Here is a 27,944-nt window from a genome sequence, read left to right as displayed (position 1 = left end):
CAGTCTGGATCACTGTTTGTCATCCAACAAAGCTAACTCCGATTGTCTGCACTTTCTGTTTCCAGAGCACTTCCTGACCTCTGCCAGCTGCCACCAGGAGGCCGTGGAGCAGACCATCATGGCCCTGCAGATGGACCGCGACAGTGACGTCAAGTACTTCGCCAGCACCCACCCAGCCAGCACCAGGATCTCCGAAGACGCCCTGAGCACAGCCTCCTCCACCTACTAGTTGGCGTGGTCCCGGGGGCCTCCCGCTCCCGGGGCGCCGAGGTCCGGCTGGCGCCTGCGCGTGGCCGGGGACAGCCTCGGGGCCTGTCCTCCCGCGACACTGATTCCAGGGATTCTCAGAGTCAAGAGAAAGTGCAGTCAACGCCGTCGTCTCGTCTTGACTTGAAGGGGAAACACTTTTCTCAGAGGATTATAATCGTCACCGAAGCCTTAAATCCTTCCGTCTTCCTGACCGAACGAAACTTGAATCGCCCAGCGTTCTCCTTGGAAGGGATGCGACGCCGAGGCCTCTTTGCTTCCCACTGGCTGATCTCACCGCTGTGAGACGGAAGCGCAGCCAGAAGGCGGAGACGGCCAGCTGGGCTGGGCCGAGACCGCCAGCACCAGGCCTCGCCACGTCCATGCGTGCAGGGCCCTGTGGGGGCTGCGGCCGCCACCCCGTCCAGCCCAAAGTGTGACCAGTTTAGCCGTGCATAAACGGGGAGGAGATATTTTTTGGATTTCTCCTGAGGGCTCAATGCTAACACTACGTGGAGCTGATTGTGACTCTTAAATGCAGCATATTGCTGTGCACACTCACAGAGTCTGCCGAGCATCTGTGTCCTGGTTTCTTCATGCTGGTCATGACCTGGAGGAAATTTATTAGCACGTATTCTGTATGTCAGGTGTTTTTAACTTGATCATGATCGGCTCTGAGGTGCAACTTGTCTCACATACTGTATACCCCCGTTCCCCCGGGGAGGGCCGCAGTCTGTAATCATGCTCTTGGACTGTTGTGCACAAGTTCTCTTGTCCAAATAAAATTTATTACTAAGATCTATACAGAGATGGACACACTTCTGACTGCTTTCTAGAATAAATGCAATTTGTGACCTGTATTAATGATTTTAGTATAAAATGGGAAAACTGGATTAAAATATTTGTCTTTTAACTAGTTTGGTAACTTCTTTGAAACTTGTGCACATCCTGGGCTGGCAGCGGTGCCTCCTGGGCAGCCCCCACCTCCACCGAGGGCGAGTGTGCACCCCGGTTCCCACCCACCCCCCTTCTGCCACTCAGGGGGTCTTCACGCCCAGGAAAGGCCTCTGAGCCCGGGTCTGTGCGTGCGAGGGGAGGGTGAAGCCTGCCCACCCCACGTGGGCAAGCTTCGTGAAGGCTGAGAGAGATGCTCGCTCGAGTGGCCGTGGCGCTCCCGTGGTTTCGGTTCTGTCTCCCTAGCTGGTGGGGACTCCCCAGGCATGTTGTGAGCCCACCGTGGCCTCAGACCTTGGGGATCCACAGGCTGCTTCCTGTGCTTGTCATTACAGATGAGCCTCTGGTTCCTCCTCCTCCGTTATAACCGGATGTTTGTGCTCTGGGAACGCGTGTGGACAGATTCACGGAGAGACGAACAAAAAGTAAACACACAGGTAACGTGTGACGCAGGTAATAAGGGCAGAGCCGCAGAGTAAAAAGTGATGGGGGTAGCAGGCGGGTGTTAGGGGAACCGTCTGTGAGTCAGTGTCAGAGCAGAGACGGAAGGAGGTGAGGCCTCTTGATGTCAGCCTAGTTTCTGAGATGCATGTTCTCTGCTATTAGGCTATAAAGATATACTTTGTCCCTCCCTCCCAACCAATTTCAGTTCCATAAATTGAATAGAATTCTACACTAGATCAAATCATTCAGTCCTAAAGGAAATCGACCCTGAATATTCACTGGAAGGACTGATTTTGAAACTGAAGCTCCAATACTTCGGCCACCTGATGCAAAGAACTGACTCGTTGGAAAAGACCCTGATGCTGGGAAAGATTGAAGGCGAGAGGAGAAGGGGATTACAGAAGATGAGATGGTTGGATGGCATCACCGACTCAATGGACATGAGTTTGAGCAAGCTCTGGGAGATGGTGAAGGACAGGGAAGCCTGACATGCTGCAGTCCATGTGATGGCAAAGAATCAGACGTGACTGAGTGACTGAACAACAGCTAGTAGCTGCATTTTTTTTTTAAGCAGTGGTAAGAATAACAGTCCGTTTTGGGGTAAAGAACTTGGATTTAGGGTCAGCTAGAGCATCAGCCAGCTCCTCCCGTGGCGCTGAGCCACGTCCTCACTGTTGGGTCCTGAGCTGGATTCCAGGTGCCTCCACACAGTAGGCAGGGAAGGACAGTAGTATTGAGGACTGGTCAAGGCCTCCCCGGCATGGACCACCTTGGACAGCGCTCAAGGGAAGACGAGGTTGGCCCGTCAGCTCCTGATCGTGGCTTTCTCTAGTGGTTATAGCGCGGCCCCTCATTCCCCCTTAGGGGTGAATGGAGCGGCAGGTGGAACCTCTGAGGATGGGAGGACACTGGCCCCCAGGGGCAGTGAAGCCCAGCAGACTCAGACACTGACGCCTCCGTACTTCTTCCAGGTCCCCCAGGGGCTAAAAGAGACCATAAACAGGTAAGTCCCCAAACTGTTAATTTACAACAGAAAAATGAATGGGATCTGTGCTGGTGGCATTTAGTGTTGGGCGGCTCCTCACGGGAGTAATTCTGTGATGCTGTGGGACTCTGAGTGACCCGAGTGAACAGGAAACTTTTTCCAAATTGGAGCCTCCTGCTTGGCCAGTGTCCTTTACTGTCGCCCCCCCTGCAGCCCCTTTGTCGCCTGCCCCCCTCCAGCCGGGCCTGCTCCCAGATCCCCGTGTCCCTAGCGGGAGTCGCCCTTGAGCCTCTCCCGATTGCCTGAGTGTCCCTCCCTAACGAGACCCACCACCCAAGGCCACCAGCCCTCCCCTGTGACTCCTAGAGGCGTGGGGGTCACCTTTGTGCCTGTGAGCTTTCCCTTGAAGCCCCCGAGGCCCTTGTGATGCCAGACCCCTGCAGTCTTGCTGGAACCCTGAAGTGGCGAGGGCTGAGTCACAGAGCCTGGTGACGCAGCCCACAGGGTCCCTCCCACCCCTGTGTGGCGCTGGGTGGGCCTGCTCCTGGCAGCTCCTGTCCCCAGGGGGTGGGTGCCAGGACCCTGGGGGGAGGTAGGGTGGGGGGCGGTGCGTCAGAGATATGGGAGCAGCTGATGTTAAATTGACCCCAATAGGAAAAGCACTGTGTCCCAGGCGCCAGCTGCCAGGACTGCCCTCTCTGTGAGGTTCCAGGAGATGGAAGCAGCGGCAGGAGGAAAAGGCAGAGGCGCCCACTGTTCTGAGCCCCTGCCTCCGGAACAGTGGGGGTCCTCCAGCCCAGAGCAGGTGAGCTTGGGAGCAGATGTGTGGCAGCAGGCCTTTGAGGCTCCCCGCCTTCACCTTTGTGAATGCGTCAAGCCCCACGGGGCGATGACCTGCCGGGGTCAGAGCTGGATGTGGGTTAGGTGACCGTGGGGAGGGAGGCCCAGCTCTCACCCTCCACCAGCAACTCCAAACTGGGGGGTTTGTGACCGCTTGAAAGTGAGGATTTTGACCCAGTGGAGATTTGACCTTGAGAATATTTTTGACTATTTATAAACAGAGTTCCTACTGTGACCCATTTTTGTTGAAGGCCTCTTCTGCTGTGAACCCTACTAAGTCGTTAAATTCTGCACTGTTGACGTAGGGGACTAAACAGACTAGTTTTAGTCCGATCTTACGCAAGTTATTTTCCTTTAAAAATATTTTTCCTAGAAAACTTAAGTGATCAGATTTTAGTCCGTGGGACGTTTTACAGCACTATTACAGCCTGATCTCTGCTGAATCTTTTTGAGGGCACATTTTCCTGGTTTAAATTTGGCAAAATCGGACACTGAGTTTTAGCCCAACCACATGACTCTTTCACCCTCATCAGCTGTGTTTCGTGTTCAGGAGTCAGCGGAGATGGTTGATTGGGTGCAGCCGTCTCCGGGGGCGGGGAGGGGGGTGTCTTCAGATGCTCCACAGTGGGGCCATGAGCTACTCCTGCACTGCGCAGCTGCTCATCCCAAGGTGTCCCAGTGAGAGCTGGTGGGCAAAGGGTGATATGGGGACTGGTCCCCAGGCAGACGCCCAGGAGCGGACGGCCTCACAGCGGGCGGTGCCAGGCCCAGAGGATGTTCCCTGTGGCTCAGACATAACAGGAGAAGAGACAGTGGAGAGTGTGTGCCTGCGCACGTGCGGGTATGTATGTGTATAAGTGTGTGTGTACATGCTCCTGGTGAGGCGGCCACCTGACATGGTCTTGGATGGTCCTTTGGAGATTTTTCTGGACTTAGTGTGTTTTGGCTTTCAAGTATCTTGAGTCGGTGATTTAGGACAGTGCTGCTCAAACATTGCTGTGCGTTCAGTCACCCTAGAGCCCAAGAAAATACAGCCAGCAGGTCCGGGTAGGGCCTGAGGCCAGCGCTCCTACCAGAGCAGGGGGGCACCCTGTGGCTGTGGGGTCTTGCCTTACCTAGATTAACCCTCTTTCCATAACTTTCTTATCTTAACCCCTTACAGCACAGAATCAAAATGACTGTTCCGCACTCAGCATTTGCATTTTATTTCCTCAGTTGCAAGTTGGTGCTTTGAGATGCTCTGGGTATCACACCCACAGGTGACAGGTGGTCACAGCCACAGCAGCTGCGATGGCAGCAGAGAGCTGAGCTGCAGGTGGGCGAGCCCAGAGCCCGGGTTCCCAGGGCTGCCCTCCTGCAGCACAGGAGGCAGCAGGCCCAGAGGGCACAGGGGGTGAGAGCAGAGGGGCAGGATGTCTCCTATTAAAGCGGCTTCTCTGGTGCCTGAATACAGTCCCCAGGTGGCAGCATCAGCCCTCGTGCACCTGCTCAGTGGGTGTCCCCACGCTTTTACACGGAAGGCCAAGAGCCAAACCCGGTCAGTTGTAACCCGTTCCGCTCCCCCAGGCCCACCTGCTCGAGCCGTCAGCAGGCCATGCGTGTTCTCCTGCACTCACTACACTGGGTCCCCCCACCTCCCCCAACCCATCTCCCCCAAATATCGCCAGCTCTGACCTGCACACTGCTAGGGACCTCTTTAGCCTTTTGTATCAGGGTCATCAGCCCAGTCACTACTTGAGATGCTAAGGCAGCGCTGAGCTGAGCTAAGTTGCTTTAGTCTTCTCTGACTCTTTGCGACCATAGCCTGCCAGGCTCCCCTGTGCATGGAATTCTCTAGGCAAGAATACAGGGGTGGGTTGCCATTCCCTTCTCCAGGGCATCTTCCCAACCCAGGGATCGAACCCGTCTCTTTATGTCTCCTGCATTGGCAGGCAGGTTCTTCACCATCAGTGCCACCTGGACCCTTAAGGCAGGGCATGCCAGACTGAAAATAAACATACAAGAAAGGAGAGGAAAGCCAGTAAAGAGAGCTTTTGAAGTCGCTGCTTTAGGCAGAAGGGCTCAGCAAAAAGAAAGAAAACAGGACACCCAATGAAGTGTGGCACAATCTTATATTCAAACACTAGTCACGGTTGACCTGAAATTCCACTGTAACAGGGTGGCTGTGTACATGGCTGCCTCCTGGTAAGGCCAGCTGATGTCAACAGACAACTGGGAGCCACACCTCTGCTCGGGGTCTCTGTCTCCAGGGGGGTGGACTGGGTGTGCCGTGGGTGCCCCGCCACCAGCCGAGCTGTTTCATCCAGAGGACGTGCCGCCCCTGGTCTGAAGCCCACAGCATCGAGTTACCCTTACAGCAGTAAAGGATACACTTTTTTATCCCCACGTGAGAAGTGCTGGAGTTTGGGGTGGGCCCTCCTTCAGAAGGCCAACACCCCCCCCACACCACACCCCCTGCGACCCCCAGAGAGCAGCCCTTGCTTTCTCCAGTTGCAGCCAGAACGTGCAGCGCTGCCTGCACCTGTGAGGCCTGGGACACTTGGCTCAGAAGAGCACCACGCTTGTCCCTTCCCCCCACGCCCAGCTGTTCCGATCCCGTCGGAAGTTGGGGCCCAGGTTGCCAGCCAGGGCCACCTCATCCCCTCGGTCTCGGGGGATGTGAAGTGCCAGCAGCTACACCCAGGGGCTCTGAGCCTCAGTCTCTACTCGGGCCCCAGATGAAGAGAGGTTTATGCACGGCCCTGGCCTGAATTAACCACAGCTTTGGCTCTCCCAGAAACGAATCTTAAGCCAGTCAATCAGGAAGCACCTGATGACCCCCGACATCTCCTAAAGGCAAGTACAGGCACACCTCATTTCATTGTGCTCGGCAGATGCTGCTTTTTTTTTTTCTTTAACAAACAAGGTTTGTGGCAGCCTTGAGTCAAGCAAGTCTATCCAATAGCAACTTTAAAAAATTAAGGCATGTACATTGTTTTAGGGAAAATGCTATTGTACACTTAATAGACTACAGTGTAATGCAAATGTAACTTTTATAAGCACTGGGAAACCCAAGCCTTCCTGTGACTTGTTTTATTACAATATTCTCCTTACTGGGGTGGCCTGGAACCAAACCCACGTCTCCAGGTCTGTTGTGATGACCTCACAATAACCCACCCACCTTTAGCCCAAGGTGACTTCCTGTTCCTGCTCCTTGGAACTCCTTTTAACTGCTAGAGTGCGTGCTGCCTGATTCAAGTCACTTTTATTCAAATCAACTTTTAATGTTTTTCTAGGCCCCAGTTCTTGTAACAGTTGTGGCATCAGAAGAGGAGCCCCCGATGGTCCCGGGAGCAGCACACAGCCAGGCGCAGGTACTCACTGGGCCCCACAGCTTTGGCATCCTGAGCTATCAGATTCTATCTGAACATCTCTTCTTCTGGTCTGGGTCCTGGAAACTGGCTGGTGTCAGACTAAGTCGAACCAAGAAACTGGACTGGGTCCAGGTTCGACTGGGTCTGACTTGTAAGCCAGCTGCATCTGTGGTTAAACTGGGTCTGACTTCGGCTCAGCTGGGTCCATGAGGCCTCAGGTGAGTAAAGGTCTAAGGATGAATAAGCAGGTTAATGGTACCGAAGGTGATCCCGAATCAGCGTCTATAGAGGAGAACTTTTAACCTAGAGGAGTTTCTGTCTCCTCCTCCACAGCGTCCGTTGACCAGGAAGACACCCCCGGACACAACTCATCCCAGGGCCTGCAGAGGGAACTCTAGGGAAACTGGAGAAGCCGGCAAAGGGTAAGAGTTCTGCCAAAGCCAGCTCTGCTAGGATCCGCCATGGTGCCCGGTGGGGAGGAGGGTAAAGTGTTCTGTTGTCACCTGCTTTCCAGAGCCAGACGAGCAGGCAGAGAATACTTGTGAGAATTAAGTGGTAACTGTGATATGTGACTGTGCTTTCAGGTGCCCAGTGGTTGTTGACCTTTTCTCTCCCAGGGACAGATGTTAACTTCTTACTGGTCTCATTTTGTGTCCTGAGAACTTGGCTTAGTTGCCATCAGGTTGGAGATCAGGCAGAAGTGAGGGCTGCACCCCATTTGCTGCTAGGGTCCTACTGACTCGCCAGCTGTCAGGCGAATCGTCTAAAGAGCTCCTCCTTTGGGCCCTTTAGGGGTGGCTCTGGATTTGGGGGGCATCTGTTGCACCCTCTTTGGGGACACCCCTTGCATTCATGGGGTTGTTCACTATCAGGAATATTTACCGAACCTGGACAAGATATTTTAGTTTTTTTTTTCTAGGTAGCTCTATAGTCAGAAGTTGGCCAAATTAGAAGCTGATATTCAGAGCCTAATACGAACTTTTTTTAAGCCTTCTCTCCAAAGCTGGAATGAAACTGTATACCCACAGGGAAAGAAAAACATTCTGAAGCCTTTAGAATGTTTTAGTAAGTCCTTCTGCAAAGATACACAGCTCTAAACCTAGGACATGGGAGCTTTTGATTTTCATCTTGACTGACCTTCTCACTGATAAGAAGCAAACGAAGATGATGTAGTTAGGAGGGTGGGCAGCACCTTGGTACCATTACCCACCTCTTGAAGAATTTAACAACTGCACTTGTCTTACAAACCTAGTCTTCCCAAGAACAGTAATGCGGCTCTAGAAACAAACCAAACCTCCACCTGTGCTTTTTCACCAGTCCTCAAACCTCCCTGTTCACCCCCAGAAGGCTTGCGGACATCAAAAAGATGGGGATTTAGGGAGCACAAGTCCTTCCACGGTGGGACTTGCATTCTCTGTGCCTCTGGGGGTTTAAGTACTCTCCCTGGATTCTCTAAGCAGTTCTCATCAGAGGAGAGGCTTCTGAAGACTAGGGCTGTGTTATATTCTACTGTTTAGCAGTGATTCAGTTATACATATATATATACACATCTTTTAAATATTGTTTTCCACTGTGGTTTATCACATTGAATACAGTTCCCTGTGTTGTATACAGGACTTTGTTGTTTATCCATCCTATATGTAATAATAGTTTGCATCTGCTAATCCCAACCTCCCCCCCCCCCTGGAAACCACAAGCCTGTTCTCTGAGTTTGTTTCTGTTTCATAGACAAATTCATTTGTGTCATATTTTAGATTATGTGTATAAGTGGTAACATATTTATCTTTTTTTTACTTAGTATAATCTCTAATTGCATCCATGTTGCTGCAAATGGCATTATTTTGTGCTTTTTTTATGGGCCTCCCTCATAGCTCAGTAAAGAATCTGCCTGCAATGCAGGAGACCCCAGTTCGAGAGGATCTGCTGGAGAAGAGATAGTCTATCCACCCCAGTATTACTTCTTGGGCTTCCCTTGTGGCTCAGGTGGTAAAGAATCCACCTGCAATGCGGGAGACCTGGGTTTGATCCCAGGGTTGGGAAGACCCCCTGGAGAATGGAAAGGTTACCCACTCCAGTATTCTGGCTTGGAGAATTCCATGGACTCTACAGTCCATGGGGTTGCAAAGAGTCGGACCGGACTGAGCAACTTTCAGTTTTCATGGCTGAATAATCTTCTATTGTATATGTGTACCACATCTTTATCCATTCTTCTGTTGATGGACATTTAGCTTGTTACAATAGCCATGTCTTGGCTATTGTAAATAACGCTATGAACATAGAGGTGTATGTATCTTTTTGAATCATAGTTCTGTTTGGATATATGCCCAAGAGTGGACTGCTAGATCATATGGTAATTATATTTTTAGTTTTTTAAGAAACCAGCATATTGTTTTCCACAGTGCCTATACCAGTTTATATTCCTACCAACGGTGTAGGAGGGTTCCCTTCTCTCCACACCTTCTCCAGCATTGTTAGACTTGTTAATGATGGCCATTCTGACTGCTATGAGGTGGTACCTCATTGTAGTTTTGATTTCCATTTCTCTAATAAATAGTTAGCAATGATGAGCTATCTCCTTATGTGCCTAGTGGCCATCTGTATTTCTTCTTTGGAGAAATGTTGTTTTAGATCTGCCCATTGTTAGATAGGATTATTTTTTTGTTGTTGAGCTGTATGAGCTGTTTATACACTTTTGGAAGTTAAGCCCCCGTTGACCACATCATTTGCAAATATTTTCTCCCATTTTGTAGGTTGTCTTTTCATTTTGTTTATGGTTTCCTTTGCTGTGCAGAAGCTTGTAAATTTGATTAAGTCCCATTTGTATATTTTTGTTTTTATTTTTATTGCCTTGGAAGACTGACCTAAGAAAACATTGGTACAATTTATGTCAGAGAATGTTTTGTGTCTGTTCTCTTCTAGAAATTTTACAATGTCTTTAAAATCATGGCTGAAATTTTAAAACAAACACTACAAGGTATCTCTCCTTATGTCTGTCTTCCTCCAAATGGTATTGCCAGAGTTAATTTGTAAAGAGCTCTATTTTATTAGGTTATAGAGACAGGTGTTACATAAATCATATATTCTCAGAAATATGGAAACTAACCTAAATGTTTTTCAGGTTCATATGATCTAGGATAATATTCAGTAAATAAAAGCTAGTTTAAGTCTGTTGGTTTAAGTAAAACAGGCATGTAGTTAAAGTTATTGGCATAAAATATAGTATTTTTATTCTACCTAGGTTTACTAAAAAATAAGCTGTTATCTCTGTTACAGAATTTGTGAGCAAGAAAGATAACTTAAGATGATTAGCTGTTTAACATCTTGTGAAATTTTCATGGCTGAACATAATTGTTGAGAACAAGTGAATTATAATAGAGGTAAGATAAAAGTTTATAAATCAACTTTCCAACAATAGTTATACTTTACCAGTATGTCTACTGAAAAACAGTTTAAAAACAGTTTCCAAAATCTTTTTGGTAACTTGAAACCTTAAAGTTATACTGAGAGAAGTTAAGTGATGGACATTCATTAGATATCACTAAATATCTAGATCATTTCCAAATAAGATAAAAATTCTAACACATTAATTACTGAACAAATTTTTATCCACTTTTGGCTTTTATGGAGGAACTAAAGATATTTGGGTCTCTCTGTAAACAAGTTTTATGCCACATTGGAAAATTTAACGAGGATAAATGTGCTTCTAGAAATTATAAAATTATTATTAGCTTGCCAGTTCACAGAATGCTAGTGCTAAGGTAGTGTTCACCAAGAATTAAGGATTCTAAGGGTTAAGAACTCTAATCTCTAGGTCAGTGATAGTAACTACTCAGATAGTAAGGATGAAGGAAACAGTGTATGAAAAGTAGATAAGAAAAGTAAAATGACAGTCCCAGGATGAGAAAGAGGAGAAAATCTGGGACAGAGCCTGGATGGAGTGTGTATGTGGTCAAGCAGGCTAAGATTGAAATGGATTAAAGTTTTTCTAAAAAATTAGTTTTATCATCAGCAAAATACACTGGTGCAAAATTAGAATTTGATTTTTCCCTCCGTTACAAGGATAAAAAGTTCTCTTCGATTATAAGATATTGTAAAGAACGAGTTTTGTTTTACCTTTGAAGTAATCTATGTGGACAGCAAACACTTTGTATGTTACCAGAATAACTGACACTGTTTCACGTTGTTTTTATCAGGTCTTCACTTAACAAAACCCAGTCTTCTAAACATGAAGAGCACTAACTTTTAAGGTAAACTTCTGTATTTCCCCTTAATATCTGCTACTGTCACCTTGCTTAAATAGACAATTAAGTATCATTGTATCAACGATCTGTGATCCTACTGAATTAAATGTTCAATCCTTCTGACATTGTCTCATCAAATTACTAAATAGAGGGACTTCCCTGGCGATCCAGTGGTTAAGACTCCAAGCTTCCACTCCAAGGGGCGCAGGTTCCATCCCTGGTTGGGGAACTAAGGTCCCTCATGCTACAGCCAAGACATTTAAAAACAAACAAAAAAAATTACTAAGAGTCTTTTTACCTCAAAGTAAACTCAGGTTTTCCAGGAGCCCTCTGGGAAATCCAAAGATTTGCCTCTCATCTTGTAAATGAGACGTTAAATACTTGGGTTTAGTTGATATAATACGTGGGAAGAATTGTCAAATAAATGATAATGATAAACCTTCTTAGGTTATATTTGTACAAACATATGTTCCTAATATGTATTCCAGAAATTGTCTGAAGTTTCTAGAAATGTATCGATACTTTAGGATAATCATTGGACAGTGAATATTGTATGCCACAGAAATAATTGCATTTCTTTATCAAATGAAACCTCATCAGCTCTTTAATCACGGGCATTTTAAGTCTTTTGTCCTTTACTGTTTTACACGTTATGCTTTTGGAAAGGGTAGATTTATGGAAAGCACCCTACAAAAGACTCTTGACCACTAACACCACTGCCAAGTTACAAGGTGTGGAACCTCAGCTGTGTATTTCACAGCTGAAGAAGGCCCCACCAGACACTTGGTCCTGTGCAAATGCTGGAGACCACGAATCAAACCAACGAGGAAGAGAAGCGGCTGACATCATGGTAGGATGCTCCCTCCCAAGAGGACTGAGGACATTTCTCTCCACTCCTCCTTCCCTCTCTGACCCTCCTTTTCCCAACTGCTACCCTAGGAAGGCCTCTGTGGTCCTTCTACTCACGGTTCTGTGAACCTTTCTCCAGCCTGGCAAGAGAATGCTGTTGTCTCAGGCCATCATCACACAGCAAGGTCTGACATGCATCTGAAGATGCTGTAGTTCTGTCCATCACAAACTCTGCCCTGATACCCAGAGCAACAGTTTCTCTGGAGTAAACTCAGCCTTCTCTCTATCATATCAAGACCCTGGGTCTATTTCTCCACCTCTGGTTGGCAACCCTCAAGCTGAGGGAATACTGCATCTAGGTGCTGGGTGGAGAAAGGGACACCAGCACAAAACCACCCGTGCAGCCTCAGATCCTGGCATTTCCCCTCTTGAGCCTCACACTAAACCACAGTTAGCAGAAGGCATTCGTGATTCAAAAATCCCTTCCCTTGGCAGCTCTCCACTGCCCTGGTTAGGAGAAGGTGCAAGATGAGGCTGTGGTCAGGGACCGCTCCTAAATTCTTCAAGACACTGCAGACGCTGCTGCTGAAGCAAGAGCTGCCCAACAAAATCCCCAGACCGGCCAGAGTTGCTCTTGACTCCAGGACAGTGTGCGATTACTTTTAGCTGAGCACTGAGGTGTCTGCTCTGGCCAACACCGCTTGCTGTGCCTGGATTAACAGCCCTGGGAAAGTGGAAACTCGGCTCCCTGAGGTCACTGAACAAGCCACTGGGCTGCAGGAAGTATTGTCTTCAGCAGGCTCTTTCCTGACTTACGTGACTTTGGTGTAGGTCTCAGGGCCCCAGACACTCACTGGTGATGATCCTGCTGGGAAAGCCTTAATGTGTGTTTGTAGCACTTACCACCAAGCAGACCAAGATCTCCCTAAGAATGGAGCAACAACAAAAAAGGAGCAGAAAGAACAACCAACTTAAAGACTGTGAACCAAGGTCAGGACCTGTGAATGCCACAGATTCAGCAAAACCCATGCGAGTTCCAATGCGGCAGCTGAGAGGAGCTCCAGTACCTTAAATCTCAATCAGGATTCTCAGGCTGAGAGTCTGATTAAAAGATAAGTTAGGAGAAGGAAATGGCAACCCACTCCAGTATTCTTGCCTGGAAAAGTCCACGGACAGAGGAACCTAGTGGGCTGCAGTCCATGGGGTTACATGACTGAGCACGCGTGCATGAGGGTGGAGGGAAATGGGTTGGTAGCAATAAACTGGTAGAACTAAAAAAAAAAAAAAAAGATAAGTTAGCAGGCCCAAAATAGAGGCACCTAAAGGAAGCCCCGCCCTCACCAAACTTGAAACCATCAGTCTGGAATCATGTGACCTGCACCAAAGAGTGACCCACTGGACAGACAGACCCCTGCCATCACCTAGAAGACAGTAACCTGGCCACAACCCACCTTTCTGCCCAACTGGGCCGGCTGACCGGGCATCACTCACAGAAGCTGCTGCAGATCCAGTCCAGGCAGCCAGACACCCGCTCAGCACCAGCCGGGGTAGGAAGGAGACACAAAGTGGTTAACACAAAATGTCCTGCTCACTCGTGGACCTTGAAGGCACATCAGACTAGCTACAGTGCACTCAGGTATTTCAAATAAAGAACAGGTACAGAAAACAAGAAGCTTTTTTTTCTCCCTCAAATGGCTGTTGAATTTATTTGCTTGATCAATAATGGTCCTGGCAAAAATTAGTTAACCAACGCTGAGACAACTGTAATGAAATACTGATTTTAAAAATTCATGACACCGTGATAGAAATCAGAGTTTACACAAACAAAAAAGAAACCTTCAGTATTGCCAGCAAATATAAAATAAATGTAACATGACCGACAGGACAGCAAGAAGGCTTTTATACATTTATATTCGACACCTGACCATATTTTCAGTCACCATAATATCTTCTCTCCAGGTTTAAAAAAATAGTATGCTGATTTCTATAACAAAGCTTTTTTTTCGTACAAAAATCAAATAATGGCCAACAAGTCACAACAGTGCAATAGGTAGAGAATAAAAAACCGCATTAACCAGGTGCTGAAATAAATACTAACCAGGAGAAGAGGATGCGCCCTCATGGGGTGTTTCCATCACCAGGACGTGCGGGTTTATCTTCACAGCCCAGAGCCTCTTGGAGCCACTTACTTTGACCCAGAGGCACCGGACTCCAGTGCCTGTGAGCCGGACGCCTCGGGTAACCAAGGTCGTGGGGGGCGGGAGGGTCAGGACCACGGCTGACTCCCGAGGAAGTTCGATTCCTAGTACTCAGCCTGGCCCACCGGGCGTCCAGCAGCCGTTCACCGAGCCTGTGTGGACACCAACTGCAATCCTGTGTGAGCGTGCGGCTACCCATCGTTATGGCTTATGCAGGCAAAGACACGCTTACATTCGGGCCCGAGCAAGCCACTCACGGCACTCTGTCCTAATGGAAGATCGAAGAAACATGCTGTGTGGACGCCCCGGTCCTCCCACGACCAGGCCACCGCAGTGACTCGGGCGGGGCTGAGAGGGGAGGGTTGGGGGGCCGGCCGGTCAGGAAGGAGGCCCCCAGGACCCGCACCGCGGAGGTGTGAAGGCACAGGCGAGTGGCGGCAGCGAGATCCTGGGGACGTGGCGGGCGGGACGGCCCCGTGTGGCTCCCCCGTGAACGAGAGAAAAATCCTGATTCTGCCGTAATAAAAATGCAAAGAAAGACGATTTTTGGTTTAAAAAGAAGCCACTCAAGGGTTAAAATAGTTATTTAAGTTAACAAAGGAAATGACTCTTCCAAGAAGCCGACCATCTGGGACACCGGTGTGCCCACCGCGCGGCCCGGCTGGCTCTCAGATGGGCGTCTCCTTCCGCTCCCTGCCGGGCGATGGCCGCGCCTGCTCCTTGGCGGCCGGGGGCGGGGGCGGTTCCCGGGCGCAGGGCTCGGGCTCGGCCAAGGGCTCGGGGCGCCCGCGCTGCAGCTGGAGCAGGCGAAGCTGCACCCGCAGCTCGATGATGGCCTCCCGCTCCTCGTGAATGGCCTGGTTCAGGTGGTTGTTCTTGATCTGCAGGGACAGATGCAGCGGCCCGTCAGCGAGAGGTCGCGACCGCGGAAACGGTCAGGCTGGGCCACTGTCCGCGGTCAGCAAACCTGCCTCCCTCTGGGCAGGGGCCCCTCCCCCCTCCCCTTCCTGCGGACTCCGAGCGGCTCTCCCCCTCCGTGGACCCGGGGGGCTCCCTCCTTCCCGGCGGTATTTTCCTGCTCAGCACTAACACGATCTGTAAACTGTGGGGCAGAGCTGCTGCCCGGGGCCTGTCTCCCGCCCCCCCAGATGGCTCTGGGGCCAGCAACCCCGGGTGGGGGGCCCTGGGTTGGATTCTCTGTTGTGTCCCAGCCCCTGCCAGAGGGAGAGACAGCAGCCCAGGCCGACAGGCCCCATGTGAAGCGAGGAGCGAGTCCGATAAGCACGATGCGGATCCCCCCGCCCCCGCTCCCGCCGCCGCGCTCCTGAGGGCAGCGGCCCCGCGCATGCGCACCTCCAGCTCCTCGTTCTGCCGCTGCAGGTCCTGCAGGATGAGCTGCAGCTCGTCCTCGTCCTCGCTCTCACTCTCACTATCCGACGAGTACTCCTCGGTCTCGCTGCGGCCGTGCTGCTGGCGGCTGTGCGGGGACAGGACCGGGCGGGGAGCGCGTGACCCACCCGCACAGACAGGCTGGTGGTCTGCCTCCGGACTGCCCAGCTTTCTAGCGGGTCCGCTCAGGACAAGGCCAACCTCAGACATAATACAGAAGGTATGGAAGGGGGCGCTCTGCCTGGCCCCGTCACAGGACGGGCTGAGGCTGGACCGCTCTCCAGGGAGTCCACGCGGAGCCCTGACCCCGGCCCTCACCTCTGGATTTCAGCGATCTCCGCCCGGAGGCGCTCGATCTCTTCCTTCTCCGAGGCAATCTGTCGGCGCAGGAACTGCTCCATGGCTAGGAGCTCCTCCTGCTCAGTCAGGATCTCATTCTCCTAAAGCAGTGACACTGGTGAGCACCTCTGAAAGTCTAGGAAAGGTCACTCTTCTGGGGTCTCCTCTGTTGTCCTGAACTATTTACACCCATACACACAACACTGGGGCTTCTCTAGTAGTAAAGAATCTGCCTGCAATGTAGGAGACCGGGGTTCCATCCCTGGGTCGGGAAGATCCCCTGGAGAAGGAATTGGCATCCCACTCCACTATTCTTGCCTGGAGAATCCCATGGACAGAGGAGCCTGGCAGGCTACAGTCCATGGACTCACAAAGTTGGGAGTTGGACAGGACTGAGCAACTAACACTTCACACTTCATACACATTAACACACACGTTACAGGAAAGCTTGTACTGCATACCCCTAAAATACCCAGTTTCCCTAATTTCAAGAAAAGCTTTGAGAAAAGGTAGACTAACTTGTTTGGGAGGAATGACTAGATTTTCCTCAAGACATACTTAGGAATTCTTGTTATGCAAAGGATCCACAAGAGGCCAGCCAGCAGGCACACAGCAGAGTACTAGTGACTCTGTTTCTACCCCCAGCCTTTCTGAACACCTTCTCACAGCGAGTATGTCTGAGAGCCACAGGGGCCTTCAACAGTGTCACAGGGCAGAAAGGCCCTGGCGATGTGCAGCTGTTGTCGGTATCACCTGAAAGCAGAGCTGGTGATGGAAAAGTGTTCACAGAAGGAATCTTTCTTCCTCAACACAAGCCAATGTCCTCCTCAATCCATGTCCCCAGGGATAATATTTAAACAGTAAATATTCTCCCTTAACAGAATATGCGTTTCTAAAACTGACATCTGTCCAGGATCTAGCTAGCCCCTCCAACCCAGAGAAAAGAACCACAGCAGACAAAACTTAGGAGAGAACAGAGATGGAAAGCTATAGAAATGAGCTGGAAGCAGCCAAGGCCTACATTTCTTTCCAAACTAACAGGTGATGGGAGGATAAGAACCTGTGATCAAATGTGAAAGGCGCTGCGCTCAAGTTCACTTTAAAGTCAATGGCCTGAAGTCTCCAGTGTGCATAAGAAACCCACAGAAGTCTCCAGTGTGTATAAGAAACCTCTCTCAGAGCTGTGCTCCTCACAGTCCCCAGCGTTTCTAAACACAGATGCTCATCCTTTTTATGAAAGCTAATGTTCCAAGAAACACCAGGTTGAAAACTCTGAAATAAAGATGCATCTGGGAGCTCACTCTGTCTTCAGGGGAGAAGAGTTACATACCCCTGGTAGGCATGACAAAAGGAAGTGACAGAAAAGAACTGAAACCTGTAGGACTTTAGTTACCTCTAGGATACAAGGATGGTTCAACACAATGAATGTGATACACCACATTAACAAAATGAAAGATAAAAATTGTATCTCAAAAGATTCAAAGCAGCACTTGAAAAAATTCAACATCCTTTCACAATAAAAACTCAACAAAGTGAGTATGGAAAGAATACATTGACATGATATGCTGATATGACAGGCCTATTACAGATAACATGGTACCCCAGTGAAAGGCTGAAAGTCTTTCTTCTAAGATCAGAGAGAGGACACGAGGCCCAGTCTCACCACTTCTGGTTATACAGTACCGAAGTACCAGCCAGAATAACTGAACAGGAAACAAAGGTGTCCAAATTGTAAAGAAGTAAAATTGTCTGTTTACAGACAACATGATCTTATACACAGAAAATCATAGATTCCATCAAATAACTGTTAGAAATAATAAATTTAGGAAAGTTGCAGGATACAAAATCAACACACAAAAATCAGTTGCATTTCTACACACTAACTACTATCCAAAGAAGAAATTAAGAAAACAAATCCATTTACAAATTTACAATAGCATTAAAAAAAAAACTTCAGAATGAATTTAAACAAAGAGGTGAAATATCTATATACTGAAAACTATAAAACACTATGAAAGAAATTGAAAACACTAAAGATAAAATGAAAGGTACCTCATGTTCATAAATTAGAAGAAATAATATTGTTAAAGTTTCCATACTACCAAAGTGATCTACACATTCACTGGAATCTCTATCAAAGTCCCAATGGGGTTTTGAAGTTTCCCACAGAAACAGAAAAAATAATCCTAAAATTCATTCAGAACTACAAAAGAATTGAAAGAGACGCGTGTACCCCAATGTTCATCGCAGCACTGTTTACAATAGCCAGGACATGGAAGCAACCTAGATGTCCATCAGCAGACGAATGGATAAGGAAGCTGTGGTACATATACACAATGGAATATTACTCAGCCATTAAAAAAATACATTTGAATCGGTTCTACTGAGATGGATGAAACTGGAGCCCATTATACAGAGTGAAGTAAGCCAGAAAGAAAAACAACAATACAGTATACTAATGCATATATATGGAATTTGAAAGATGGTAACGATAACCCTATATGCGAGACAGAATAAGAGACACAGATGCATAGAACAATTTTATGGACTCTGAGGGAGAAGGTGAGGGTGGGACGTTCTGGGAGAATAGCATTGAAACATGTATATTATCATATGTGAAACGGAACACCATTCCATGTTCGATGCATGAGACAAGGGCTCAGGGCCGGGGCAATGGGATGACCCGGAGGGATGGGATGGGGAGGGAGGTGGGTGGGGGGTCCAGGAAGGGGAACACATGTAAACCCATGGCTGATTCATGTCAATGTATGGCAAAAACTATTACAATATTGTAAAGTAATTAGCCCCCAACTAAAATAAATAAATTTATAAAAAAAAAAAAAAAAAAGAACTACAAAAGACTGTAAGAACCAAAGTAAACTTTTTTTTTTTTTAGCCAAAGCAATCTTAAACAAAAGAACCAAGTTGGAGGCATCACCCTACAACCAAAACAGTGCAGTACTGGCATAAAAACATACATATAGACCAGTGGAGCAGAACAGAGTCCAGAAATAAATCCACACATTCACGGTCAACTGATCTTTGACAAGGACACTAATAAACAATGGAGAAAGAACAGTCTCTTTAATAAATGGTGTTGAGAAACTGGTTTTCCACAGGCAAAAAAGTGAAACTGAACCCTTACCTTTTCTCACTACACACACATCAATCAACTCAAAATGGACTAAAGACTTAAATATAAGACCTGAAATCATAAAATTATTAGAAGAAAGCACAGGGAGAGTTTCTTAACATTGGTCTGAGCAAGAATTTTTTTAGATGGGACCTGAAAAGCACAAATATACAATAGACAAATGGGATTGCATCAAACTAAAAAGCTTCCACACAGCAAAGAAAATGGAGTGAAGAGAGAGCCTATGAAATGAGAGAAAATACTGCAAAGCTTACATCAGATGAGGGGTTACTATATATAGGAAGAAGACAAACAACTCTATAGCAAGAAAACAACCCAATTAAAAAATGGGCAAAGGACTCAAATTGACCTTTCTCAAAAGACATTAAAATGGCGAACAGATCACTGTCACTCAGCATCAGGGAAATGCAAATGAAAACCACAATGAGAAATCACCTCATACCTGTCAAAATGGCTTTTATCAAAAAAAACAAGAGGTAACAAGTGTTGGTGAGGACATGGAGAAAAGGAACCCTTGTGCACTGTTAGTGGGAATATAAACTGGTACAGCGACTGTGGAAAACAACGTGGAGGTTCCTCCAAAAATACAAAATAGAGCTATCACAGTTCTAGCAATCTAGCTTCTGAATATATAAATGTAAACACGATACTGAAGAGATATTCACTGCAGCATTATTCACATCAGTCAATATATGAAAACAGCCCAGTGGTTGATGGATGAATGGATAACAATGTGATATGCATATATTCATAATACATAAGTATACACATGCCCACATAAATATAAAAAACATAGAAAACATCAACATACATATATATGTAACAAATGTTATCCTGACATAAGAAGGAAATCCTGGCATTTAATAGCACAGATGAACCTGGAAGACACGATGATAAGTGAAATAAGCCAGACAGAAAAAGACAAATACCATGATTTCACTGATTATTTGTGGAATCAAAGAAAAAGTTCAACTCTTAGAGAGTACAACAGTGGTTACCAGGCCTTGGAGGGTGAGTAAAATAGGGAGGTACTGGTAAAAGAAAATACAGCTGCACTTGTGTTGAAGGACTCTCTAGAGAGGCAATGCTGGTGACAACACTGTGCTAGATGCTGGGTTATGCCTGAGAGTATCTCTCAGGTGCTCCCATTGCAGAAGGTGACTGAGAGAGAGTGAGTGACTGCAGCATTCATTTCACTGCGTGGAGGTGCATCAAATCATGTTTATACCTTAAACATACACTTTTCATTTTTTTTTTAAAGATCTTGCAAAATAGAGGAGTTACGCTTACCTGGGCAAGAAGAATATTTATGACTTCCTCGTTTTCATTCATTTCTTCTTTGGAAACGTCCTCTTTTGAAAGACTGGCTATTTCTTGTGCAATCTTGGTTTCACATTCCTGTCCAACAAGAGAAATGAAAGCACTAGTCAGCCCACTGTAACACATTCAACAAACTTACACTGTCCCCATTCCCGAAATTTCCTCCTCAGCTTCTAGAACTGAAAAACTAAGAGTGACACAGCCAGCAGAATCTCCAGACAGGGGGTGCATCTGCTAACTGGGCTTTGACAGTAATGTATGGATCTCATACTGTGGATGCACTGGAGGAAAATGTTCGGTTTCAGCTAACGTGCTCAGCATTTCTGGAACCCTCCCGTATAAGCTGCCTTCCGTGATCCCTCCTTTTTGGAGGGGGTCTACTTTAAGCCTACAGTTAGTTGGTTTTGCCGATGGTACACAGTCAAGTAGCCACTGTCTATCACAACACTGAACGTATCCAACACCACAAGGTACCCTTGGGCTCCTCTGCCACCTGTTGCCCCTGGAATCCACTAACCTGCTTTCCATTGCTCTGGTCTCACCTTCTTTTATGTTTCATATAAACTGAATTAATCAGTAAGCAGTCTTTTTTCCTGGCACGTTGAATTTCACAACTCATCTATGTTGTATCAGTAGTTTGCTGAGTAATATGCAAGGATATGAATGTACCCCAGTCTGTTTATCCGTTCACCAGCTGGTGGACATTTCAGTCCTTTCAACTTTTGAGCTACTAACAAGACCTGTAAAAAACACGAAGTATCTGCTCTATGAGGGAACATGCCTTCTTCTGTTAGATAAATACCTAGGAGTGGGATTGCTGGGCCAGATGATAACCCGATGCTTAACTCGGAAAGAAACTGTCAAACTGTTTTCCAAGATGACTGAAACAGTCAAGGTCAGTAAAGCAGAGCTCCAGCTGCTCTACGTTCCTGTCAACAGTCGTTCTGGCTGGTGTGCAGTGGTTTCTCACTGTGACTGTGGTCTGTACTTCCTTAATGACGAACGATATTCACATGTGCTTCTTTATCATCCATATATATTCTTTGGTAAAGATCTTCAGTAAAGTGCTATTCAAACTTTTGCCTTTTTAGAATTGAATTTTTATTGTAATAATCATACACTCTGGCGGGGGATATTAATAATGAGGGAAGCTAAGCATGTGGGGTGAAGGAGTATGATTCTCTGTACCGTTCCCTCAGTTTGGCTATCAACCTAAAATTGCCCTTAAAAAAATACAACTTAAAAAATTGGTTTGTCTTATTAAGTATAAAGAGTTTTTAATATATTCTAGTTCAAGTGTTATTCTAGTTCTAGTTTATCAAGTGTCTGTTTTTTGAAAATATGTCACAGCCTCTGGCCTGCATGTTCATCTTTTTAACTGTCTTTTGAAGAGTATGTTTTGATAAAATGCAGTTTACCACATTTTTCTTTTATAGTTCATGAATTTTTGTATCCTATTTAAGAAATCAAACAGCTCATGCAACTCAGTAACAAAAAAAACAAGAACCCAATCGAAAAATGGGCAAAAGACCCAAATAGACATTTCTCCAAAGAAGACATACAGATGGCCTACAAGCAAATGAAAAGATGAAATCATCATTGCTAATTATCAGAGAAATGCAAATCAAAACAATGAGGTATCACCTCACACTGGTTAGCGTGACCATCATTAAGACTACAAATAATAAACGCTGGAGAGGGTGTGGAGAAAAGGGAACCTTCTTACACTGTTGATGGGAATTTAAGTTGGTATAGCCACTATGGAAGACAGTATGGAGGCTCCTCAAAATACCAAAAAATAGAGTTGTCATACAATCCAGTAAGCCTACTCCTGGGCCTATATCCAGATAAAACTATAATTCAAAAAGATACGCGTACCCCTAATGTTCACACCAACACTATTCACAATAGCCATGACATGGAAACAACCTAAATGTCCATCGACAGATGAATAAAGAAGATATATAGACATATATCTATATATAAACACATATACAATGGAACATTATTCAGCCATTTAAAAGCAATAACGCCATTTGCACCAACATAGATGCAACTAGAAATGATCATACTAAGCACAGTCAGTCCCCTTATATGTGGAATCTAAAATGACTCGAACTTATTTATGAAACAGCAAAAGACTCACAGACACAGAGAACAGACCTGTGGTTGCCAAGGGAATGGGAGCACAGGGGAGGAATAGACTGGGAGGCTGGGGTTAACAGATGCCAACTATTATGTACAGGATGGATGAACAACAAGGTCCTACTGTACAGCACAGGGAACTCTATTCAATATCCTGTGAAAAACCATAACAGAAGAATATGAAAAAGAATGTGTATCTGTGTGTACATGGCTGATTCACTTTGCTGTAATTAAAACAACACTGTAAATCAACTATACTTCAATTAAAAAAAATTACTGCCTAAGCCAAGGTCAATAAGATCTCCTCTGTTTTATTAAGTCTTAGTCTATGATTCATTAGGCACTTATTTCTATATATGTTGTGTGGAAAAAGGGAAAAAAAGCTCTCTTTTTTGGCATATAGATATCCAATTGTTACAGCACCATTTGTTGAAAAGAAAAAACTTCCCTAGTCAATTGTCTTGGCATCTTTGTTGAAAATTACCTGCCCACACATGTGTTGGTCTGCTTCTGGACTTTCTATTCTGCATGCCCATCCTTATCGAATACTGGCTGTCTTGATCACTGTAGCTTTACAGAAAATCTTCATCAGGTGGTGTGAGTCTTCCAATGTAGTCCTTTTTCAAAATGGTGTAGCCTATTCTAGGTCACTGATATTTCCACATAGATTTTTTTTTTCAGAGATTTTACAAAAGCTTATTAATTTCTACCAAAATCACCTGTTTAAATTTTGACTGGAATTGAATTCCCAGATCAACTTGGGAAAACCTAACATCTTAACAATATTGTGATATAAGCATATTTCTAATTTATTTATGTCTTCTTTTTTTAGGTGCACTATCCAATAGTTCATTGCAAACATACAGAAATACAACAGACGTGTATATCTGATCTTGTATGTTACAGCACTGCTAAACTCACATATTCAATTTTGTATAGATTCCTTAAGATTTTATACAGAGACGATCACATGATCTGTGTATAAAGACTAATTTCTCTCCAATCTGTATGCCTTTTTTTCTTGTTTTGCTGCACTGGCTAAAACACCCCCAGTACAATGTTGAACAGAAGCAGTAAAAGCAAAAATCCTTGCTTGTATACCCAATCAATCCCAGAAGAAAACATTCAGACTTTTACCATGAAGTACAACGTAAATCACAGATTTTTTCCTGTAAATGCTGTTTATCAGGCTGAAAAGATAAGAGTTTTTATCAAGAAATAAATGTCAAATTCTGCTATACACTTTTCCTGCATCTACTGATATGATCTTATCATTTTTTCTTATTTTTAGTCTGTTAATATAATGAATCATTAAAAGTCATTTATTCCTCAAAGTTGAAATCAACTTGATAGAACCTTTGGAGCATTCTGTGAATTAACAAGCAGAAATGAAGACAGCTTCAAGAAACTAGCAAAGCAGAGGTAAGCCATCCCATTCTGTCTTGGCTCTGGTTTGTTATGTCACAGTTCCTTTATCCAAAAGGGATGCAGAAGGGAGAGCAAGGAAGCTGCACCCACATGGGTCAAGACCTTGTGTTAAATAAAGGCTGATGGGTGACACCACGTGGTGGACAATGACCACACGAGGCGTGGTTGGTCTGTCACTAAAACTTGATTCCAGGCCAAATCATGAAGGGAGTCATTAAAAACAAGCATTGTAAGCAAAAGATAGACAATCTGGTAAGCAGGGGAGAAAGGAAAATGCACAGAGGGCATCTGCCAGTCCTAGAGTGCAGGGCAGACATCTCGTCGCTGCCTCCTCTCTGACAAAGCCACCGCCACGTCCATGCAAACCACTGCCCCCACAGCCACGTCCATGCAAACCACTGCCCCCACAGCCACGTCCATGCAAACCACTGCCCCCACAGCCACGTCCATGCAAACCGCCAGCCCTCGAGCCACAGAGTACTACTGCACTGTCTGGTCTCTCAGCAGAACCACAACTGCAACCACCACGGACCACGTGGTCCCAGTCTGACAAATGCCAACTTGTGTCCCTTGGAAGTGCTCTTAGATCCTGGTATTGAATCTGCACGTGGGTGTAGGAGGGGCCAGAGATGTGGGACCTCAACCTCAGACTGGCCGGGACACTCACCGAGTCCCAGCGCCAAGCAACACACTGGGCCAGAGGGAGACCAACAGTCTGGCTTGCAAACCCCGAGCTCGTCAGGCAGAACGTGCCACCTGCCTGTTTCCAGGAAAAGAAAACCCCTCCTGACCGTTGGTACCTCCATGTGTAAGGCCTCCAATTCCCCTGCAGCCTTTGAAATGTATCACCACTGGACTGCTTCTCACCCTGGAAACCTGTTTACAGGTCCAACCAAGCCGGAAACAACAAAACTGACATCTTTTAGTCAAACAGTTTAATTCAAAAACTCAACTTCCTAAATTACAGGAGGCACTTCCCTGATACCAAGCTGAAGGATCAATAATATAGAACTGAAAACATGTCAACAAATCTCCCATCAGGGAACTTCCCTTCAAAAGGGATTTGTTGTCATACTTTAAAAAAATAGAATGGTATATAAAAGATTTCAGCGCATTCTTTTTACATTTCATTATAAACATGATATACCAAAATAATAAATTTACTCACTTGTCTTTTAGCTTCTCTCAGTTTTCTCTTGAGGGCTGTCAGAATTCTTTGTACCTCCCATAATCTCTCCTCTTTCGATAAATCCTTTATCCCGCCCTGTAGATCTCGATGTAAACAATTCAAAAGAAACTCCTAGAAAGTAATACAGCACACACTGAATAGGATTTCACGTCTTATCATCTCAAAGCCACATGCCATTTCTAAAGATGCAAAATTGACTACTTTTCAGTTATTAAAGTGGAGAAGGCAATGGCACCCCACTCCAGTACTCTTGCCTGGAAAATCCCATGGATGGAGGAGCCTGGTAGGCTGCAGTCCATGGGGTCGCTAGGAGTCGGAGACGACTGAGCGACTTCACTTTCACTGTTCACTTTCATGCATTGGAGAAGGAAATGGCAACCCACTCCAGTGTTCTTTCCTGGAAAATCCCAGGGATGGCGGAGCTTGGTGGGCTGCCGTCTATGGGGTCGCGCAGAGTCGGACACGACTGAAGCGACTTAGCAGCAGCAGTTATTAAAGAAATGACATAATGGCACAGATTGTGTTTTCAAGGCTATGACTGAAAAATCCTAAATAGTTTTTCTGCCTGAGCACTAGGTTCTAATCCATCAGCACACACTGGTTCCCAGCAGTCAATTCACATCTCTTCCCCCAAGATGTCAACTACTAAGAAACAGGAACCCGGGGATGACAGGGAAGAAAAGCGAGCAGGGATCTGATGTGTTACATGCAAACAAAAGATGTAATAATAATCAAATATAAGTAAATGTCTTAGTCTTGAGTTTCTCACTGGGCTTGCCAAGCACACACAACTGACCAGCACTATTTCAGAAGCACAGTGAGAAAGCACAGGATCTGGGGTCAAATCCTAGTTCTACAATTTGGTAATAACCAGGTGACACAGAGTAAGATATTTACCTCTGCCAACTCTCACTATTCTCATCTGTAAAATAAGGCCGATAAAAGCAGCCTTGTACAGATAAGGCAACATTTTTGGACTGCTTGCAACATACCTGGCACCTTGCTAAACATTTTTAACACATTATTTCATTTAAGGTCATCTTCAGATCAAACCTAGGCGAGGACTCACTTTTAAATGCAATCCCCAAGCTTTAAGGAGGTTAAGCAATGTGCCTCATTTGGTCAGTCAGGAGCAGAGCAAGAATTTCAAGCCAGGTCTTTTGATTTCCAAACCTGTGCTCTGTGTCCTATGATATCCCAACTTAATAAGCATGAGTCAGCACCACATGCGAAGTTCTGGCCTTGGTGTGCCATGAAGAGTGTGCCCGAAAGCTACATACACACAGGAAGTGCTCAAGGACCAGGGACTCATGGGCCGTCAGCATCCCAGTCTCCCGCAGGGTCAGCGCAAGGGCAGCTCGGGGGCGAGAGGCTGGGCGCACACACCTGTCTCCGGATCTCCTCCTTGATGCCCTCCTGGGTCTCGGGCAGTGTGGGCATCGTGGCCATGTTAGACCATCGCAGGGGCTTCGTCACTTGCTTCAGTGTCACATTTCCAAAGAGCTCTTGCACGTGTGTGAAAAATACATAGAGAACACGATTGCTAATCTAAAAAAAAAGGATTTGCAAGAAAAATATGAAAACCATCATTTCATTTCATTTGTGTCTATTGCCTAGTACCTCCTTTAATCCTCAGGAGTCACAGGACATGCTTTGCTACTTAATGGCCAATTTAAAGAAGAGAGTAAGAAAGTACAAGTTAAGTGGTAGACTCAGCACTATGAGGGGCTGGGGGAAAAGCCAAGAAAGGGACACAGAGGCTGACTATCATTGATTGATTCTGTTTTAGCATTAGAGCATTAACGGATTTTTTAAATCCTATGTTCTTTACTTTCCAGTTACTATGAGACATTCTAATACATGCGACTAGATCAACTGAGGAACAGGGGAGCCTGTGGCGACAGAGCTGGGCTGAGCATGAGAGCCCCCTCTACAGGGACAAACACCTTCCAGGAAACTCCAAAGCTCAGATGCTAAGACACCAGGATGTTAGGTGGCTAAATAACTAGTAAAAGAAACTGTTTCCTACCTAAAACTTACTCTGATAACACACCTGCATTTTCTGTGACACCATCATCCCTATTATAGAAATACTAAGTAACAATGTAATATTTACCAAATTCTGAAAACTTGACTAACAGGAAATTTAAGAAACATCTTGTTTCCAAGCTATAAGCAATCAGCGATGAAGGAATCTTCAGTGAAAAGAAAATACACTGTTATATGTAACAGTGTTCTATAACAGTGACCAATAATAACCTGGTGTATTTGCCAAAAAGAGGGCTTAAAACAAAAACTACAACCCCTCTCATTATTCTGCCCTCTGTTTCTGGCCTGAGTGAAATATCAGTAACTCCAATAAAGGAACTCACACACTCTATGCCAGCACCAAGTGAGCAGCAGGAAACGAAAACCAGGAATTTACGTTATAAAGAATCACCACCCACCTCCCTGAAATGCCTCTCCAGATTAAGATTCTATAAAATACTTTATATAATCTTCATGACTGAAACCCTCAGATTAAGTCCCTGACCAAATGAATAATGTTAGGCCCCCTTGGGCCTGAGTCTGTATGTCTGTGTGACATGATTGAGCAGTAATGCTATTTGACGGAGGAACTAAAATCTTTAAAACTCTGAGGATGAACTGGGACTGCAGGTTCCCCGGCTCCTCCTCCACTAAGGACAGGTCACTGTCATCAGGAGCTGCTTACAGACCTACACCCAAACCTGGACAATATGCAGATTTCACAGGCACAGCCAGAAGGCCAACATGCTCACCACCTTTCATGTCAACACCATCCACACTGTGAAAGAAAACAGCAACACTCAGGCCAAGCCCTTGCCCACTGTCCCTGGTCCACTGCTTGG

The 27,944-nt window shown here is 46.0% G+C and overlaps 3 protein-coding genes across 23 annotated transcripts in view; 2 read left to right on the top strand and 1 right to left on the bottom strand.

The window, feature by feature from the left end:
- PPP4R1 (protein phosphatase 4 regulatory subunit 1) overlaps positions 1 to 1,159 on the top strand; it is a 50,102-nt gene extending 48,943 nt beyond the window's left edge. For all 17 annotated transcript variants that reach the window (XM_081561641.1, XM_081561640.1, XM_081561655.1 and 14 more), the window contains one exon: positions 66 to 1,159. In XM_081561641.1, coding sequence (XP_081417767.1) covers positions 66 to 229 — 164 coding nt within the window. In that variant the 3' untranslated portion in view covers positions 230 to 1,159. The remainder of the gene's footprint in view (positions 1 to 65) is intronic.
- On the top strand, positions 409 to 27,573 carry LOC145534348 (uncharacterized). 2 transcript variants are annotated; one of them, XM_081561660.1, is made up of 10 exons: positions 409 to 884; positions 1,536 to 1,637; positions 2,616 to 2,647; positions 3,284 to 3,434; positions 6,745 to 6,822; positions 7,156 to 7,244; positions 10,096 to 10,199; positions 11,016 to 11,069; positions 23,749 to 23,879; positions 26,913 to 27,573. In XM_081561660.1, exons 1-7 carry the CDS (start codon positions 843 to 845, stop codon positions 10,115 to 10,117), a joined length of 516 nt encoding a protein of 171 aa, XP_081417786.1. In that variant the 5' UTR covers positions 409 to 842; the 3' UTR covers positions 10,118 to 10,199; positions 11,016 to 11,069; positions 23,749 to 23,879; positions 26,913 to 27,573. The 2 variants fall into 2 exon arrangements, 1 of the variants encoding a protein (XP_081417786.1); XR_014074485.1 differs by lacking the exons at positions 409 to 884; positions 1,536 to 1,637; positions 2,616 to 2,647; ... (1 more) ...; positions 23,749 to 23,879; positions 26,913 to 27,573 and adding an exon at positions 4,093 to 4,310 and having other exon boundaries at positions 11,016 to 11,183.
- Positions 13,587 to 27,944, bottom strand: part of RALBP1 (ralA binding protein 1) — a 42,375-nt gene continuing 28,017 nt past the window's right edge. For all 4 annotated transcript variants that reach the window (XM_081561657.1, XM_081561659.1, XM_081561656.1 and 1 more), the window contains exons 5-10: positions 26,461 to 26,622; positions 25,054 to 25,185; positions 20,283 to 20,390; positions 15,818 to 15,939; positions 15,464 to 15,587; positions 13,587 to 14,991 (exon numbers count right to left, since the gene is read on the bottom strand). In XM_081561657.1, the coding sequence (XP_081417783.1) occupies positions 14,779 to 14,991; positions 15,464 to 15,587; positions 15,818 to 15,939; positions 20,283 to 20,390; positions 25,054 to 25,185; positions 26,461 to 26,622 (861 nt within the window). In that variant the 3' untranslated portion in view covers positions 13,587 to 14,778. The remainder of the gene's footprint in view (positions 14,992 to 15,463; positions 15,588 to 15,817; positions 15,940 to 20,282; positions 20,391 to 25,053; positions 25,186 to 26,460; positions 26,623 to 27,944) is intronic.

Source organism: Giraffa tippelskirchi, chromosome 14 (assembly GCF_054371585.1).
Source record: "Giraffa tippelskirchi isolate mGirTip1 chromosome 14, T2T-mGirTip1v1.2.pri, whole genome shotgun sequence".
NCBI lineage: Eukaryota > Metazoa > Chordata > Mammalia > Artiodactyla > Giraffidae > Giraffa > Giraffa tippelskirchi.
Note: the sequence above shows the minus strand (reverse complement) of the source record. Positions and strands in the feature narration are given on the sequence as shown.